Below are 21,229 nucleotides of genomic sequence, written 5' to 3'. Positions count from 1 at the left end.
TGTGTGTGTGTGTGTGTGTATATGGATGTGTGTGTGTGTGTGTGTAAGGAGGTAGAGAAACTGTGTCTCTAGGGAGCAGCTGCCACGGCACTGATATAACACAGGCTAATCAGACACGTGGCACGAGGAATTCATTTAACACACACACACACATACACGCACATTTCCAGTCCATACACTCACTGCATTTCCTAATTCAATACACGCAATTCCATTACTTTTTTGGTTAAATTGGATAGTAAAATGAGGCACACAACAGAGAAATACAACGCTAACTCATCAAGGCTTATTATTTCCAACCAAAATAGAAACATTCCAATAAATAGCAAGGGATTTGAATACCAGTGTCCCTGATGCTCATCTCGGTGACCTTTCACCTTTCATTTCTCACCTCAGGACTACCCTCATGCCCTGTGTGAACATCACTGTTATGTACAGCTCAGAGTCACAGGTGAAACGCCTCCTCATCAGCATGCTTCACTATTAATAACCGTGGATGGACTTGAGGAACCCAATGAGGTGTGTCCCAGACACTGATGGAGTGAGTGAGCGCCAAGGGAAAACACAGATGGAATAAAGCAGTTCTTTTAAGAACTATTCACTGAAAGGTTCTTTGAGGAACCAAAAATTGTTCTTCTATGGGTTGTTGCTGCCAAAACCTCCTTTTGGAACCTTTATTTTTAGATGCTTCTGAGTGTCCATAAAAACTGATCCATATATACATTTTCCCCATAAAGTCTAAGAGAAGGACACATCAAAGACTCTACCCATAGGGTAAAAATGGATATGGATGCTTTCTATCCTTTCACAGCAGATGTCATTGAGCAGACACTATCCTGTCTTTCAACACACAAGCCTCTTAACAACCTCCCTTGAGACGTCTCGGAGAGCACAGAAGGGAGATGGCCATCAATGCTTTCAGGTCAAAGAAAGGAAATATTTAGCGGCAGTAAAAATAACGGCACCATAATAAAAGACATTTAAACAGCTGTTTGGTCTGCAGGCTGAAGTGCGAGATGAAATGAGAGGGAGGAGCATATTAAACTTGTCCTGTTGACTTATCTGCTGTTTAGAGTCTCGATTTATTTATGAATCATTGTGGAAACAATAATTAGACAATTTATGCTGTAGATATGCCTCTTAGTAAAACCAAATCACATTTACATTTAATAAAAATAAATAAAAAATGTACATAAAATGTGAGTTTTAAGAAGTGTATGACATAATGATCATGAGATACTCATATTTACAATTTTTATTTGTATGTGTGTGTGTGTGGGGGGGGGGGTCACTGGTCATCCATCGCAAATATTACAAGGATAGTGCAATATTTCAGTTTAGCTACATTGGGGAAGATGTTTATCTGTGCCCAATTATCATACATTAGCATGCATTAGCACACATTAAAATTTCCTAAAGTGAATTAGATTGGGCCATACGGAGACTAGTTCCGTCAGACTTCTTTGTTCACTGGTGCATGTTGTAGAACGCACAAAATTGCACAAATCTAAATGCAAATCAATTAATAGTACCATTTCTAATAACAAAAACAATAATGAGAGTGTGCACAAGGGACTTTGTTCCATGTTAAACAGAAATGAAGAAACTGATGAACACACTTGTAATTATGCCCTAAATGAAATACATTAAAGACATCATTAACCAATCTAACACGGAGCACAAGCACACATAGAAATCAACATTTCCTCCATGAGATATAATGTCTTATTGTTCTTAATTTGTAAAGCAGCTTCATTTTTTTTGTATATGACCTATAAAGACCACAGCACACAATGGTTAATGTGTATGATGTTACTGGAACTTTGTATTTTTGTTTTGATTTCAGACACGTGTAGGAAAATCTCCTCCAGCCGTTCCACACCAGCTGCACTGCTGATAACCATTACCAATCAGCCATATGTGCTGTGACGGAGGATAGAGAAAGAAAGGAGTAGATTACGTGCTTGTGTGTGCCAGTGTGTGTGAGCAGAGAGAGAGTGAATGAGAAGAAAGGAAAAAGAGGAGTGAGAGAGAAACTACTGTATCCACAGAAAACAATAAGGTACAGCAGGGTAAAAGTTTACTTTAAAAAATGCAAAAAATTTTCTAGTCACGTGATTTACAATAATCAAATGAATATATTTGTTTTAATTGACTATTGAGTTACATTACAGTTCAAAAGTTCGTACGATTTTTTAAAATGTTTTTGAAAGGGAGATGCACCTGTACAATAAAGCAGTAATATTGTAAAATATTATTACAATTTAAAATAACTGGTTTCTATTTTTTTATATTTAAAATATAATTTACTACTGTGATGCAAAGCTGAATTTTCAGTACTCCAGTCTTCAGTGTCACATGATTCCTCAAAACTCAATCTAATATGCTGATTTGCTACTCTAGAAACATTTCTTATTATTTTCAATGTTGATCTTTTTTTTTTGTGGAGATTCTTGCCATGCTGTACTCTAACTGTTTACCTGCAAACATTAAGGTAATATGAAATGCAGTTGGCTGGAAGGTTGAAAGTAAAATGAAGAGAAAGAGAGAAGGACATGAGGCAAAGGAAGAATGATAATCCTGTTTTTTCATTACTGTCAAACCTCCATCTCATTATGGCTATGAAACAAAGAAAAATTCGCCTCTCTTCTTCAGGTGCAAGAAAATCCTGGAGTGTGGCATCATTTTTCTAAACTAAAGTAGGTTTGTGGGGTAGTAGAATAAACCTCTCCATCATCAACACACAAACAGCACAGTAAAACAGTCTATACAACAGAATCATGTGCACTCTTTAATAGATCTGATGTCACTAAAACACCAAAGTATGTTATTCAGAAAGAGTTTGGTTGTCACAATAATTGGCTGACATGTGTTAGAGCACTTTAACATACAGTCACCATGTTACAGTGAGCATCTACAGACTATTCAATGACATAATTAAATATTAAGTGCATGTTAGTCATTACTATTACTTAGTACTTACATTAATTATTACACTATTAAATGGACACTAATGTAAGAGTGACCTGAATTAAGTGAATAATTCATTTAGTTTCCTAAAGCCACCCAGGTTACCAGTTAAGTGGGCTGTTTACCAAACAAAACTAAGTTTCATATGAACATAATTTTTATTAAAAAAAAATGTTTGGTGTCAGTAACACTTTAGAAACACTTAAAAAAATTAATACTTTAATCCAACAAGGATGCATTAAATTGATCAAAAGTGACAGTAACAACATTTACAATGTTACTAAAAAAAATGTCACAAAAATATTAAGCAGCACAACTGTTTTCAACATTGATAATAATAAGAAATGTTTCTTCAGCTGCCAATCAGCAAATTAGAATGATTTCTGTAATGATGTTATGTAATGAGTAATGATGCTGAAAAATTCAATATGTAAAATATATTAAAATACCTTAAACTGCAATAATATTCATATTAATATATAATCAAATAAATGCAGCCTTAATAAGCATAAGAAAAGAGAGAGAAAAAAAGAATACATTCCCCCCCCAATTTAAAACATTTATACTAGTGAAACTTACACGGTCTCAGTGCAGTATGAAATGACACATATCAGGGAAAGAGCTATTAAATATCATCTTATGTTCACCTCTACGTCCTCAAAGCCTACAATCCTCACAACACTAGCACACACTAAATTTGTGCACATTTTGGGCATCAACTGTCTCCAACTGCTGTATTAAACACAATAAAGTTAATAAATAGTGCCAACAATGACACTAACAATAATGAAACTACAAAAGTCTGTTCTTTTGATCATTTCTGCTATGCAAAGACAACTACACAGTTAAGACCAAAATCAGTACTCACTTTGCTCAGTTTGACAAAATGTGAAAAATATTCAAAAACTCAATAAAAAAAAAAAATGTCATTTTAGTTACCACATTTTGTCCTCGTTTGGTAAAGCAGTGAAGCACAAGTTAGCCATCATCTTGATCACTGATTTGACTCCAGTGGTGTTTTTGAGTGCTGACCTAATTAAACAGTGTTAATCTGATTAGACCAGTGACCTCTCCCCTACTGACCATCATACACACACTCACATCTTTAACAAACCCCATGCAGCCACCACACTTGTTGATAGTCTGAAGAGTTTACCGCAAGCATAAAAGCACTGATGATCACTACAGGCCACACTCAAAACAAGCTGAAGACAAGAACAGACAAAGATTACAGCTGTTGTTGCTGCTATTGTTCATTAAACATAACTTCAACAACGTGTGCTTTCAGTGTGCTATGTTTATAATCATGTGGACATGCTGTGGTTCGCTAGACGTCTCTGTGGTGGATTAAATATTTAGGGTTTCTATGAAAAGAACTGAGGGCCTTGTTTTAGATGCCCTCCGACTTGGAACAACGTGGAAATTCTGACTAATCTACTCATATAGCCAAAGGCACCTGCCTGTCAGCTCCTATTCTTCTTACAGCGTGCATGGAAAAAAACAACACACAGATGCACACGCAAAAGTTTCCTCATTCATACGGATACACAAAGAGATTTCATCTTAAAATGTTCTCTTAAAGGGAAAGTTCACCCCAAAATGAACATTCTGACATCATTTACTTACTCTTACGTCTTTCCAAAAACAAAACCAAGGTTCCAAAAGATTTTTTTTCACAGCAATGCCATAGAAGAACCATTTTTGGGTCCCCAAAGAATCGTTTAGTGAACAGTTCTCAAAAGAATCTTTTCTAATATAAAGAACAATTAATGTTCTTATATCATCCATTAATGAAAATGTTCTTTGTGGAAGCATAGATGCCAATAAAGAGAGTGTATATGACTTGCTTTCTTCTGTGCAAGACAAAACAAGATATTTGAAGCACATTTCTTTCCATAAATTGTCAACTGGGAGCCAAACTACATTGGACCCCATTGAATTTCATTGTATAGGAAAACCAACAAAGCACAGAGATCCACATAATAAGCATTACATCAAGGATAGTAAATAATGACAATTTTAATTTTTTTGGGTAATCTGTCCCTTTAAATTGAACACAATATACATATTTAAGCGCATGCACACTCTATTTTTGTTCTCACACACACACACCATAGATGCCAATAAAGATCCTTTATCTTAAGAGTGTATATGATTTCTCTGCAACACAAAACAAGATATTTGAAGCGCATTTTTTTCCCATAAATTGCCAACTGGTAGTCAAACAACATTGGACCCCATTGACTTTCATTGTATCCGCATAATAAACACTTATTTCAAACAGGTTCAAAATTACATCAAGTAGAGTAAATAAAGACAATTTTCATTTTTGGGTAATCTACCCCTTTAAATATAAATTATAATGTTCTCTATCACAATATACACATTTAACCACATTCACATCCTATTTTTCTTCTCTCTCTCTCTCTCTCACACACACACACACACTCTCTGAGGGCTCACCGCGATCCGCAGCAGCGTCCCCTTCACTGATGCCCATCTGTCTTGCCGCCGGTCAATGACCAGGATGAATCCAACCCCCGTTGAGCTGAGACTGAAAATCAGAGAGACACCATCACCATGGCAGCAAGCGCACACACACACACAAATCATAAACATTGAGATACTGAAGATGTCACATACCCTAAAGTCATCATTAAGCAGTTTTCTACTAACTAACCAACATCAGACTGACAAAGTAACCAGCACACGGTGCATTGCAAACCATTATTTTATCCACACATACACATCTGCATTTGCCCCGACAGACAAGATGAATGCATAACATGTCCAAATGCAAATTAAAACCCACAGACGTACGTTGAAATGCACTAGCCCAGAATGCAATCGTGGTAACGCAGCGCAGAGATGCTGAGCTGGTTGCAATGTCCATCACCATACAGAACGGCAGCTCTCTGCAACAGCAGTATCAAGCCGTTTTATGATGACCGAGGCAGCAGAAAATTCCAATTACACACTCCTGATATTAAAAAAACAGAATCCACCCCTAACGCTGATATTCCAGGCGCCCTTCAGCAGATTTCAGTGTACACAGATGGCTTCCCCTCCCTTTCTTTCTTCCCTTCAATGCACCTTTGCTTACAGCTCCTCTGTTTATGGTTCCATTTGAATGAGTGCCACCGTAGGCACAGACCGGGAGAGCAGCTACATTTGGCCTCCCCCTCTACAGCGACCAATCGTGCAGCATCTGGTGCTCCCTCTCAACCAATCAGAGCTCAGGAGAGAGCTGACGGACAGCCGGGCTCTTGAACTGCTAATATGGAATGTGGGCGGGAGATAGGTGCTGATTGATAATAAAAAAAGCTCCTCCCACTAGAAACTGGCACTGCAGATACTTGTGTATCAAATCTGCCGCCATTACAGTGACGCACAGATTGTGTGTCTCTTTTTCTGGCTCCCACTTTTTCCACCAAATTTCACACTCCCGTCCCTTTTCTCTGCTCTCAATCCCACCTCCTAGTCCCCCCTTCTCAGCCTCCGGCTGTTTTTCTCAGGAACGTTTGTTCTCCGCTCCTTTCACAGTAGAGGGCAGGAGGAGGAAGCAAAGGAGAGCGATGCAGGGGTCTTATCAGCTGACAAAGCCCTGGTGCAGATCTGCACTGACACATTGACTAATGACCTTGAGTGTTCATCAGTAATAAAGATAAAAAATCTGATTGCAATCATCACTGCGATTATAACCTTCCATTCAAAGCCATCTGGTGGTTCACTACACATGATTTATGGTCATACTGGTGCTTAGTCTAATAATGTTTTTAATTATTGTTCTCTGTTGTTAGTGCATTGTGTTAAGACTGCAAAGTAATATTTTTTAATTTTTTCCATATACTAGATAGCTGAATGCTTTGAATAAACAATGGGATGAAGATTTGATACAGCACATTTGCATTTTCACTGTTAAAAAAACATAACCTCAGGATATTTGGGTTTGACTGTAAATTGCAAATATTTAATAATATTACATTTAACATTGTAGATGTTTTATTAGAAACCACGAAACAAATTCAGGACCATGTCTTGCTTACAAATGAATTTTTGAATAATAATTTCAAATTTTACAAACACATATTGAGGTCATATTTCACTCAATATCTATCTATCCATCCATCCATCCGTCTTAATTCTAGGTAGTTTTTACATTTTTATTTTATTATATATTTTTACTTTGCATTACAGTATGAGAATTAGTTTTCATTATAAGAATTAGAATTTTGCGGCTAAATGTACTTAATGTCACAATGCAAAATATCTTTATGGTTTTAAGCAAAGTAGTATAGTAATTCTCCCATTTCTTTTTCTTTTGTGTTAAAATATGACTAGGACACATTCTTAAGGGTGTTTCATGACTTTCGCCCCTTTATTCCATGAGCTGCTGTATTTTGCTCCTGAACTCCTTTCATTTACCAAATCAGAACTAAATTAAAACCCCATCAGCCATTTTCAGCATGAAGAAATCCATCTAATTACTCAATCACCCCCCTCTCTCTCTCTGTTTCTCATGGGAATAATGGGGAAACAAGAGGTGGAGAGATAGTGTGTGATGGAAAGGACCAGAATCACTCTTTCATTAGAATATTAACAAGGGCTGTTCAATTAAAGAGGATTTCACAGGATCAGCAAATACACCAATGCACCAGTGAACTTTCACAGGGATTAACATTAAAAAAATTAAATGATATACATGCAAAGAACATCTCTAGGTTATTTATTGATATGAAGGCATCTTCGGGTCAATAATAATGTACTTCCCTGAGAAAATCATGTATTCAAATTACTCACAAACTAAGAATGCATATGTAAAACAAGGGGCATTAGGATCACCTTGTTAATCATGTACATAATTACACATTCTAATTTAATATGTATGATGAATATTAATGAGGTAGCAGTCACACACACACACACACACAAGCAAGCAGGCAGTCATGACTCAAATTCATTGAACTGCAAAACAGCATGATGTGCTGCAATGGGAAAGCATTAGAGTGCCCTCTACGGTCCAATTCAAGAAATAAAACAACCCCACCAAAAATATTTCTCATCTACTGGTAGTTTATCATCAACAGTGCAGTGATGTGACTAAATAAAGATGATGTCATCATAAATCAAATACATACAATGTTTTTTATTGTTAAACAAAAATAGTTTCAGATAGGCTTTACTAAGTGTTACCACATTTTTTGACCAATGAACTTTCATGACATTTCCAGTCATTCATCAACGCTGGATTTTAAATCATGTTACAGAGATTGAAGTGTATTTATATGTCAGGATTAGTGCTGTAAAACGATTAATCGCATCCAAAATAACAGTTTTTGTTTACATAATATATGTGTGTGTATTGTGTATATTTATTATGTATATATAAATACACACACATACAGCATATACTTTGTATTGTGTATTTACATGTATATATTTATATTCATACAATTTATATATTTAATATATAACCGTAACAGTTTTCTTAAATATATACATGCATGTGTGTGTATTTATATTTACATTTACATAATAAATATACAAAGTACACACACATATTATGTAAACAAAAACTTTTTTTGGAATGCGATTAATCGTTTGACAGCACTAGTCAGGATGCAATTTTTGGAATTAATAGATTGAATTACACATGTTTCCAATAACAGCATCAATGGACAGACTGATGTTATCACACCGGTTTGCATGCACATCTACTTTGTAAGCACACACAAAAAGCATCTAGCCAATAAATAAGGACTTTTCCAGGTCTGGGGGAAAAACATTTTCAAATGCCCTGATCAAAGACCCTGTTTACTTTTTTTTATTTTTTTATTTAAGTGCTGGTAATGACTGATCCTTCCACCTCCCGTTTTCTCACCTGGGAACGCTAGTCAGGTACGTCAGCACGTTGAGAAACTCCTGTTCCTCCAGCTCACCAAACGTGGGGTACTCTGGGAATATAATGATGGGGCTGCCATTCTGTCCTCGGCCACCTGGAAATGCAGATTTGGAAGAAGGCAGCTGTTAGCAATTCTGTTTAAGATGCAGTATGAAAACGAATCATCGTTTTATTCTGTTAAGCCCTGTGATGCATATAAGTTATGAAACCCTGCATATTCAGAGGGAGAATTGTCTATAACCAGTGACCTTGAAGCTGCAGTAAGCTTCTGAACTAATCTGAATTAGTTTACAGTCAGACTGATCAGGAAATATAATAATCCAGCAGCACTTCTGCATTTAAAAAGTCTTCTACCCACAAGGGGGCACTTCTACAGCTTCCCATGTACAGCTTACACAGAGAAAGACAGAGACTGCGTACATTCACAGAAGAATGATTGTAGCTATTACCAACTGCATAGATGCATCAAGGACATGAGGCAAAATCAAGGGCACAATGCAACGGCATGAGGACAAAACCTTCAAATCTCCTCTTTTCCTGTCATTGAGCTTTGCCTTGCAAATACAGATGAGACCATTCGAAAACACTGAGAGATAAACATCATATTAATCATTACTGGGGCTATAGATATAGTCTATGTGTGAGTGAGAAAGAGAAAGACAGAAAGGGAAAGAGGAAGAAGGACATGTTTGGTGCAGTGACAGAGGTCATGTGACCGTGTGTGTATTTGGATGCTACGACACTCTGTGATTAATAGAGCAGGATGGATCCACTGCAGAGCTCACTCATATTAACACCTCTGTGACTGTCACACACAGACACACAGGTGCACACACACACACACACAAGGTGAAAAGGACACTGCTGTTGCATTTGTAACCATCAGTAGGGCAAACCCAAAGAGCTCCACTCCATCTGGACCAGGTGAAAGAGAGAGGGTCACTCTGCAACATTATACTACAACATGCAATCCAAAAGACGAAGAGTCATTCATCATCTTCAACAAACAGACACACCATACAAAAAAAAATAAAAAAATAGAATATATTTGAATATAGTAAAATTTAGTATATTAGAGTATAATTGAGCATAAAATGGTAGAATAGGGATTTAGTAGAATTGAGTATATTAGAGTTAAACAGAGAAGAATTGAGTATAAGAGAAGAACAAGAGTAGAGTACAATGGAGTGTAAACATGTAGAACAGAGCAATACAGTTGAGTAGAATGGAATATAACAGAGTAAAATATAGCAAAATAGAGTACACTAGAGCTGAATAGAGTAGAATGGCAGTATATGGGTAGAACAGTAGAATGAAGTAGAATATAGGATAATGGAGTATATTAGAGTTGAACATAGTAAAAACAGCAGTAGAATAGTAGAATGAAGCAGAACAATGTTAAATACAGAAGAATAGAGCAGAATGGTATAAACTAAATTAACAGACGGGAAATAGAATAGAATGTAGTAGAAAAAAAGTACCATCAGAACACAAATACAGACCCAAGAAATCTAGAACATGGACAACATTAACAGAAATAAGATAAAAACACTCCACAAAGGGCTTTCATCCCAATCTCACCAACTGGGTGACTTTAGTTTTCCGGTGTTTCCATCAGATACACACACACACACACACACACACACACACACACACCCTGTATGATAATAATAATATCAGAGACAGGCCTCTGCAGCCGTCTGGGAGGAAAAAAGTAGGACCAGAAAAGAAAACAAGACTAAAAGAGCAAAAAGGAAATGAAAACAGGAAAAAAAACAGAAGGAGCGTATAGCAGTGGAGGTCTGTCATTAAATCTAGGTGGAGAACTGGGGCATGAGACCAGAGCAACATGTTCAACATAGCAACATAAACACACAGAAATCAAATCAGTGCATATGCTACATGGACATACACACACACAATGCATAAGCAATCTCTCAATTATTCATGTGGCACTAAATAGTGAATGCTCTATACTGGGATGAAGTTAACAAAAATGAGGGAGCAAATCTTTGAAGCAAAAACTATTTGGACAGTATTTGAAGCTTTCCATATTGAAAGAAGTGCAATGAGTACATCAGCTATACTCTATAAATGCTTTAAAAATGTGCACACAATAGAGGGAAACAAATTGTCCACTAAAAATTCAGACAACAGAATAAAATGGACGTCACCCCTTATAGTGCCATACAAAATTGGGAATAGGAAGCAGTTTTTTTGAAGTCACAAGGTCATCAGTTAACAGAAACCAGAAGTGCAATGAACACTGATCTTTTTTTTCTTTTTATTTGAATATCCTTGTTTCTTCAATGATGCAACTTGGCTGTTCACTCTTCTAGCAGTATTGTTGTAAATGTTTCATGGCATGTATAATGCATGAGTTCAGAGTTAGGTTTGTAAATATTCAGAGACTCTCTGATGCAATGAAGGCACGAGTTGCTTTTTTATAGAAAACCTGAATCCCAATCTAATCCTCTTATTCACTATACAACTCTTCTATAGACCTCACACACAGCCTAACCGTTATTCAAATATCCTCGCAAAGCACATCAGCTCTGAACTTCGTCAAGCGCATCGTCATGGCAACACTAAATAATTAAGAGGCTTCCTCCAGTCAGGTGTTATCCTGAGCAACCTGAGCCGAGCCCTAACTGGGTCATTTACGGAGACTGGAGAGAGTTTCTGGAGTGTTATTAAGTGACTGTGTGTTTATGTGGAATCTGTGCACGTTCTGAATGAATCTGCTGTTGACGCTGTGAAAGCAAACGTTTATACATAATCTGTCACGTATTCACTTCTGACTCACACGGCACATGTGAAACAGGACAAATCATACTCATGATGCTGTCAAAACACTATACATATAGTTCATTAAATCAGTGATTAAGTGAGGTATTCACTTCCTGTAGCAGACACATTTGCACTAGAAACATCGGAGTGAATGAGAATGTCAGCATTGACGCTTAATAACATGGAACTACAGGAAGTGAATACATTTTAACATTGAATATGCGTACTGTTTTTCAAAAATTTGGGGTCAGTACGATTTTAAATTAATACCTTTATTCTGCAAGGATGCATTAAATTGACCAAAAGCAACAGTAAAACATTTAATAATGTTATAACAGATTTATATTTCAAATATTTTTTAAGGAATCCTGAAAAAAAATGTATCACAGTTTCCACAAAAATATTAAGCAGCACAACTGTTTTCAACATTGATAAGCAGCAGCAAATCAGTATATTAGACTGATTTCTGAAGGATCATGATGCTAAAAAATTCAGCTTTGCATCACAGGAATAAATTACATTTTAAAATATATTAAATTAGAAACCAAGTATTTTGAATTGTAATAATATTACTATTTTTACTGTGTTTTTGTTCAAATAAATGCAACCTTGGTAAAGATATGAGACTTCTTTCCAACAGTTTCCAAAACTTACAGACCGCAAACTTTTGAACGGCAAAGTCATGTAAATGCCTAAAATTGTGTTCTTCAGGTAAAGGTGATAATGACGTGCTAATTATGTTATTATTTTTTTTTTGAGTTAAATGCTTTGTTGTACATGTAAACTTATTTAATGATGATCAATCTGATGAATCTTTCAGAATCTCTCATAGTGAGCACAGTCTTTATTGGCAAAGCATTCTGGGATTGATTGTGTAGGAGACTCACCTGACAGGAAGGCGAATTGTTTCCTGAGGTCTGGGCTGATGTCTGCGGCACACAGAGGACTGCTCTCCTGCTGCATAATCTCATCTGTGTGAGAAACAGAGATTTAGTTAGTAAACATTTGACCATAAATAAGGAAAAAATGTTTGTTTCCCATGTTAATGTTTATGGTTATACCACACAATTTCATTGACACACAGTGACACATATGTGTTTCTAGGTTATGGTGCAAATGGCATGGTTCTGATCAGAGTCTGAGAAGAGCAGCTGGATGAATGGATGTAGATGAGATTGGATGGAAGAGTGTTTGAATGCATTTAAGATGGAAGAGAAGTTGGATGAATGGATGGTTGGATGGAGACGAGAAGGTGAAAACAGAGAAAAGAGGAAGAGAAAATATTTTCTCATTGCATCCGGAGATGATGGATTATTGTAAGCAGCTTTTGAGAGTCTTCAGCCGCTGCGGTGTGTGTATGAGTCACTGCTGTGGTGCGGCACATGTCTCTCACGCTCAGAGTCAGACTATATGACTTTTAGATATGTTCTCATGGTGCAGGTCAGAATCTGAACACATGTTGGTCTGAATAAAAGTGAAATCAGCCCACTGTGAACAGATGAATCCAAAACAAACCAAGAACACATGATCCACCATGACAAATGTCTGGCACAGTGTCTATCAGCACGGATAAAGCCACTGGGCAACAGTTGGAAACAGCCATACATACTTTCATCTGTCTTTCCTGCTGATACCTAGATGCTTGGGACCTTAAGAAATCTGAATTAGAGCTCTTGAACTCAGCAAGAGCTGAGTATTTAAGTAGGTCACAGATAAACATTCAACTCACAGTACTGTGAGTGGGCTTACGGATTTCATCATTAATTTATTTTTCCATTAGTTTTGCTGCAGAGGCTTTATAGAGACTCATTGGACTGTAGGTTTGTACTGTACAAATGTTAGAAAGTAAACAAGACAAATACTGATAAAATCCCTCCATCTGGGTACCAACAGAAGACCACATTCATCTGTGCAAAAGACCATCTGGGTCGTCAACATGCAGGTTAGGATGGCTTTTGCTGCTCTACCCACACCTGTGGCTTTTGCCATGCCATGCCATGCCTGCAATTCAATTCAATTCGATTCGATTCGATTCAAAAACAAGTCACAGATGAAACAAACACCAAACAAAATGAAATGAAACAAAACAAAACAAATGAAACAAACTAAAACCAAACAAAAAAAAAACAAATCAAACAAATAATCAAAAGCAAACTAAAAAACCAAAAACCAAACCAAACAAAAGCAAATGAAGCAACACAACAAAACAAATGAAACATGAAAGAAAACGAGCAAAACATACAACGCTCAAAACCAAACCAAACCAAACAAAAGCAAATAAACAAAACAAATAAAATGAACAAAACAGAACAAATGCAATTACAACAAACAATATCAAGCAAAACAAATGAAATAAAATGATAACAAAAAAGCAAACAACTCAAAACAAACAGAATAAAACAAAACAAACAACAACAAACGATTTTGAACTTGTAAAAAATGTATCATGTATCATGGTATCACAGGTCAAAACATGAAATGAATTAAAATAATATATATTATTAAAAATTAATAAGTATTTAAAGCATTAATTTTAATTAAATTATTCAATGTTACTATAATTCATCTTAAATCTAACATTGCAATTCCAAATGAAAGTAACAAATGTTTTATTTACTTCCCAAAACCCATTTTTACTCACATCTGACAACTTGCCATGTGTTAATTTTGGGCTGTGATGCACTCTACCCATCAACACTCTCATCTTTACTGTGATTTCTATTACAAGTTACTTTTGATTATAATGTTATGCTATATTGTCTATAAGAAACAGCACATCTGACAAAGCGATAAGCTAATCTAATCTCCTCACACAGGAAATGCCCTTCTTTGAAAGCTGTGGAGTACAGTGGAGAAGCCTTTAGGAGAAGATAAGGCCTCTTTGAAGTCAGATGGACAGTGACGTAAGACCTATTACAACATTACAGAAAAACACTCTGGCTGCTCACCCTGATATTAAGTTTCTGTAAAGTTCAATGACATTGTGCATGCTCTTTAAATAAAGGTTCAGCATTTCTCAGAGCCTTCAATTGTTGGCCCATATAAGCACACTACCATGAACTTCAAAGTTCAGTCCCCAAAAGGTCAATAACTTGCTCTACTGATCAACTGATCAAAACACTCCTCTTCCTTTCCCACCGCTCCACTCCCGACGTCACTGATCACAGACGAGCACCTGTTTTCACCGTTCCCAACACCACGCCACGGCCATGATGAGCAAAAGACAGATGCTTGCAGATAAAGCGAGAGCTGTTAATCCTTTATCTACCCTGGTAACACAGACAGGGAGCTGGTAAAAGTCTGGCTTGTTGCACTGATCGCAGACCACATTCAGATTAAGATCACTGTAGGATTTCTGATCACAGTGACCCTCAGTAAGAGTGTCGCGTGACTTCAGAGACAGCTGCCACAGTCCAGGTAAAAACGGAGCTTGTGAGGTTAAGCGAAGATTCTGGCACTGAAAGATTTGCAGTTAAGCTTTAGAGACATTCAGGTAAAGGATATTTGTACTACTAAAGTTCATATATTCATCATTTGTTGCTTCAGGCTATAAGGGTTCATTCTACAGGTTCTTCAACATCACAAAGATACCATTTGATAGGAGTTAAATGATAAAAATAGACTGACTTAAAAAAAAAAAAAAAGTCGAGGGAATTTATGGCCAGGCACTCCATGACAAGTTCCTCTGTGTTCCAAATTGGATTGTATTTCAAACACTATTATGCATTTAAGCAATTAGGTATGAGAGGCTGTTACATTGTGAATGTAGTCACGGCTACAGGGCACATGGCACAGACACAGAGCAATGCCAGAAACCCCTTCATCTGTGAAAATATTCACAGTAAAGAACAAACTCAAATGCTTTACAGATTTTTTACAGTTTTAAAACTAGCAAGTAAGCAGCAAATACACACACATGCAGAGTTGGGTAGATTACTTACTAATTGTTGTCCATTACTGATTCAAATGATGCAAATGTGATAATTATTAAAATATTTATTTTAAAATCTCAGTGGTACTTAAAGTGAATATATTATTAGGTGAAAGAGGTTCAGATGACAAGAAGTCTTGGAACGCTTGCATTAAATAAGAAAATAATGTGAATGTATGCATTTTAATGTGTTTGAAAGTCAAAAGCCTTCCAAGGACATAGTAATATATGGTTAAATAATTCAAATAATTCAAATAAAAATGAATGTGTTCATCAGTAGTTGATGCAATGTTGAAACACTTCGCAAACCTGAAATGATTTTTGTAAATCCAGTGGTCAAATGCTGTGTCGCCACCTGACTAATGACTGGTCTTTGTGTGAATGTCCACAAAACTGGAAGATTTTCTGAATATATTTACGGAGTGTCTATTTACACTAAGTGCAAATAGCCCGCCTTGTTGGCAGAGGCTATTTACACTAACTCCGCCCACCAACGTGTGATTGGGGTAGTCACCTCTAAAAGACGGCTGTCAAACGTCAGCTCCAGTGGCGTAGATGGTAAAGCGTGTATCTCAGTCTTTTTGACGTGATCAACCTGGGTTCAAACCTGCCTTTTGTCAAAAATTTTTCCTCCCTTTACAAATCTCATATCACATCGGAAAGGCATTTATTTTCAATAAAAACGAAGGAAATAATCAAAAAGTTGAAAATAAAGTAACGGGGAGGGTTAGGGTAGGTGTAGGGAGGGCTTTATTGTCCCAATAAGGTGGCATCCATTTAATAATTTGAATAAAAATTATAATTTACACTCAATACATTATTATTGCATACTGTATTGCATACAGAAAATCCTGCTATTTTAACAGTGTAAATAGAAACTATAGCTATTTGCACTTAAAAAAATACTGCTATTTTCACTTAGTGTAAATAACATCTAATTGCTATTTACGCAGTGTAAATAGCATCTATTGCTATTTGCACTTAGTGCAAATAGCCGCTGCCATATATTTTAAGCGGTAGGCCATTTCAGAAAGGAACACTTAAAAGATGAACAAGAGGAGAATCAATATGTAATTACGTAATCAATAAAAAAGTAACTGTAGTCTTATTACGAGTATTTTAAAGTGTAATTTAATCTAATTACAAGTACATCATTTTTGGAATTTGATTATGTAATCCAGATTAAATGCAATTTGTTACTATGTTACTACCCATCTTTGTACACATGCATATATACACTGAACAAAATTATAAACGCAACACTTTTGTCTTATGTTAAACTGCTTTAAATTACTTTTTTTCCACATCAATCTACACTATATACACCATAATGACAAAGCAAATAACAGGTTTTTAACATCTTTGCAAATGTATTAAACATAAAAAACCTTAAATGATTCCATTGCATAAGTATTCATACTGTTGAATCTGTTGAGAATTGGTCTCATGAGACCAGAGTATGGATTCCCAGAAGTCTATATTTTGTAAATATGGGCCTTGGAACAAGCTAAATGAGTTTATGGTGCTTTGGCTACAGTCGGTAGTTCTGGTGTGGATAAACAATGTCACTTCTGCATGCTGCATCTTACTCTGTGAAATAAAATGTCACTCTTTTCACAGCTTTTGCCGGCTCTGAGACACTTGTTCTGTTGACTTCAGTCCTTTTTTATTTATTTATTTATATATTTTTTTATTTAAAAAGTTTGGGATCAGTAAGAATTAGAAATGAGTTATTTTACTTTGTTACAAAAGATTTATTATTTCAAATAAATGCTGTTCTTTTGAACTTTCCATTCAAATCCTGTTAAGTATCAGTCTCCACAAATAGTATAAAAAATAAGTGAATTTGCTTTAACATTAAAATAGTTGCTTAAAATATTTGCCGTCACAGGAGGAATAAATTACATTAAAAAAAAACTTTAAAATAGAAAACTAATATTGTAAATCTATTTTTTTTTTCATATATTAAATAAATAAATGGCATCTTGGAGAGCATAAAAGATTTTTCAAAAACATTTGCAAAATCTTAGATTCCAAATTTTTGGACTGTAGTGTACCAGGAATTTTATAGACCTCCTTGTTACTGACCAATTAGAACACAGGGCAGAATTATAAATTTTTCAACAGTCTTTTGAGAATTACAGATTTTGAAGAACGGATGTTAAACATTTGGGTCAAATGTTCTTGTACACAAGCCAAAACAGCCTTCAACAAAAACAACTAAAAGAAGTCATTTTGTGATTTTATCCTCTATATCCAATCACCGGAAGGTCTCTCATTTACATTGATCCCATCACTCCTGTTAAACAATACCAGGCCGTTGAGATCGAGGGGGACGCGTTTAGTCTTGTCACTGTCGCCTCAGCTGGGCTCATGAAAAAGAGGCTTGAGCAACGTCCAACGTTTCATTCACCATCTCATCTCTTGGTGTTTAATCAACAAAGCTACGGCACAGAGCCTCCACTCAATACAAAACATCCTCTCACACATCCGCAAATCCAAAGCAGCAATAACAGGGCTATAGAAACGGCCCAGGGCCCTGCACGGTCGCCAAGAACGCCAACCGCACATTGACAAAGCGATTCAGCATCGGAGCGCGGGGTGCTGTATTCAGAAGAACCGGGGGAAGGGCAGACGCTCTCATTTTAATGGCATTCAACGGATAGACGAGTATTCTTTACAAGGCCTTACATTTTTAATGTCACTCGGATGGGTTGAGCCGTGACCGCTACCTCAATGTGATTGAAGATCTGGGTTTACAACTGTAGCCTAAAAGATCCCAGTAATAAAAGACTCATCTTCATCTCAGGAAACTGCTAGCTGTCTTTTGTTCAATTATTTTGTTAGTTCACAAAAGTATAACAACAGATTGCCTTGTTGTAATGATATTTGTGACCCTGGACCACAAAACCAGTCATAAGGGTTAATATTGAATTTATACATCATCTGAAAGCTGAATAAATAAGCTTATATGACAATATTTGGCCGAGATACAACTATTTGAAAATCTGGAATCTGAGGGTGCAAAAAAAAATCTAAATAAAATATACCCCAGTGACTTAAGACTGGTTTTGTGGTCCAGGGTCACATTTAAGCTGTACTATGACTTTATTGGGGCAAAAGTGTATTTATACCGGAATCACAGTTGCAGAAATTATTCACGAACCCAAATATTACTTTTCGACAATTTGCTAATAAAAAAAATAAATAAATAAAATAAAAAACACACACCATGTGCCCAACTACTTAAAAACAAGACTCGTATTTGTAACTATTGTATTTTGTGTTACATTTAAAAAATAAAACATTTATAAAAGTAATGTTTGATATTTTAATTTTTTCTTTAATTTATTTAACAAAAGTGCTGATTATGTAACGTTACATGCAACACTGGTCTTATCTTACTAAAACCCTGATGCTCTAATATATTGTAGTTTGTGATAAGCAGGATCCAAATTCTTCGCTGTTACGTAAGATTCAGCTATTAAAAAAAATTGCAGTTGTGAGCCTCAAGATCTCACTTCTCTTGGAACTCTGTTTCCTGGTGCAGGAGAACAAGGACAACATGTTTTCCGTGTCTCTGCGGTTGTGTCCACTCTCTGCATTATTTACAGGAGAGTGTTGGATACAGTGGCTTAAAACCTCAGCATTGCACTAACAGCTCAGATGGAAAAACAAGATACATGCCAATGCACAGACACATACACACTCAATGTTAACATGCAAGGAAAACATCCTCTTTGTTCTTCATGTCTGTGCAAGCAGCCCAGGTTAAAGGCATGTTGCAGTTTTTGTTAAAGACCTCTTCGGCTGTGTCAAGTCCGAGCCTGTCTGAACTACAAAGAACTAGTCCAGGTTAAAACACAGGAGTGCAATATAAACCATTACTGCTACGCTAGACAGTGAAGGCCAGGCAGCAAAGCCAGGAGAGTCACACACACACACACACACACACACACACAGTAAGCATGACATCTTCCTTTACACAGGAATCCCACCCATATCTCACTGTAATTTCCATAATAACTACATGCTTTATGCACTCTAAACAAAAAGAAGCTCATAGAGTACATTAAAAAAGGCTAATATACAATGAATGTTCCAGAACAACAGTTAAAAACATAGAACTAAGCCACATGTTATTAGTCACTTCATCCATTGTCCATATTACTTTTGCATTTAAGTCATACAATAGACCAAATTATAAAAGGGATAGTTCGCCCAAAAAAGAAAAACCCTAATTTTAGTCCAAACTTACATAAAATTCTTTATTCAATGGAACACAAAAAATATATTTTGGAATCAGTGTTCTTTTTGTCCATACAAACATTTAATTTTGGGCCCTACTGACTTTCATTACATGGACTAAACCAGTTGAAACATTATTTTTTTCTTTTGCATTCTACAGAAAAAAAAAGTAACTCATACATGTTCGGAATGACAATTTAGTGATTTTTTTTTAATGTACTGTTCTTTTAAGATAATTCATCAGACTCTGGGATCAAACATCGATCTGTATTTGCAAAGCTCAGATCCTTAACCATAAAGTCACATTATTAAAATAGTGCTTTATACAAAACAGATTGTTCTGTAGCAAAGCAGCTTCACAGAAATAAACAGGAAAATAACAATGTTGCAAAATTAATCAGTTAGCCTATAAAATCACTTTAATTTCAACTATAAAGCAACTCTAGAGAAGACAATTCATTATGTAGCTAAATTTAGTTCAATGTTATTCAAATTTGTTCAATAACAGGATAAAAGTGTTGTAAAGTTTATGAGTTACAAAAGATTCAATTTAGCTATAAAGTAGGGCTGCACGATAAATCGCATGCAATATTTAACGAGCATCTTATCAGTAAAGCCGGTTCTGTAATCAGCGGTAAATCTCCTTCACGTGCGTGCTTTCACATTGAGCAGCATTAACTACACAGAGCCGTTGTTCACTGACGAGTTGCACAAAACCACGTTCATATTCGCGCTATTTTTTTGCGCAACTCGTCAGTGAACAACGGCTCTGTGTAGTTAATGCTGCTCAATGTGAAAGCACGCACGTGAAGGAGATTTACCGCTGATTACAGAACCGGCTTTACTGATAAGATGCGCATTAAATATCGCATGCGATTTATCGTGCAGCCCTACTATAAAGCAGTTCCACAGAACACAATAATACCATTAAGCCACAACATTACACACATACACGTGGATTGCTTCTCTGATCTTCATCACACAAAACTACACACCAGCTCATAATTTACACACTCACAACACACACAAACAACTTAACGAATAAACTCCCAAATGGCTTATTAACATTGCACATGGTTGAGTGTCATGAGGGCGCTGTATCTGTGTGTGTGTGTGTGTGTGTGTGTGTGTGTGTGTGTGATGTACGTAGACATGTGGTCTGGCTCCAGCTATATGGACAAATGTGAACAGTGCCATATCAATTATACAATCACACCAACTGCTAACTAAAAGGCCAGCTGTGTGTGTGTGTGTGTGTGCACGCTCTATCAGAATAGACTAGGGTGTGTGTGTGTTCATGCATTAACATTTGATATCTTATCTGCACTTTACAGAGTCTCCATCTGTTAGGCTGGAAGAATACAAATCAGAAACAAACAAACAAACAA

General features: G+C 36.2%; 1 protein-coding gene across 9 annotated transcripts in view; it reads right to left on the bottom strand.

Moving 5' to 3' along the window:
- LOC107676858 (guanine nucleotide exchange factor DBS-like) overlaps positions 1-21,229 on the bottom strand; it is a 77,452-nt gene that overhangs the window by 31,512 nt on the left and 24,711 nt on the right. For all 9 annotated transcript variants that reach the window (XM_016471560.1, XM_016471556.1, XM_016471557.1 and 6 more), the window contains exons 2-4: positions 12,550-12,633; positions 8,852-8,966; positions 5,434-5,524 (exon numbers count right to left, since the gene is read on the bottom strand). In XM_016471560.1, coding sequence (XP_016327046.1) covers positions 5,434-5,524; positions 8,852-8,966; positions 12,550-12,633 — 290 coding nt within the window. The remainder of the gene's footprint in view (positions 1-5,433; positions 5,525-8,851; positions 8,967-12,549; positions 12,634-21,229) is intronic.

The sequence above is a fragment of the Sinocyclocheilus anshuiensis genome, unplaced genomic scaffold (genome assembly GCF_001515605.1).
Source record: "Sinocyclocheilus anshuiensis isolate Anshui unplaced genomic scaffold, SAMN03320099.WGS_v1.1 scaffold2166, whole genome shotgun sequence".
NCBI lineage: Eukaryota > Metazoa > Chordata > Actinopteri > Cypriniformes > Cyprinidae > Sinocyclocheilus > Sinocyclocheilus anshuiensis.
Note: the sequence above shows the minus strand (reverse complement) of the source record. Positions and strands in the feature narration are given on the sequence as shown.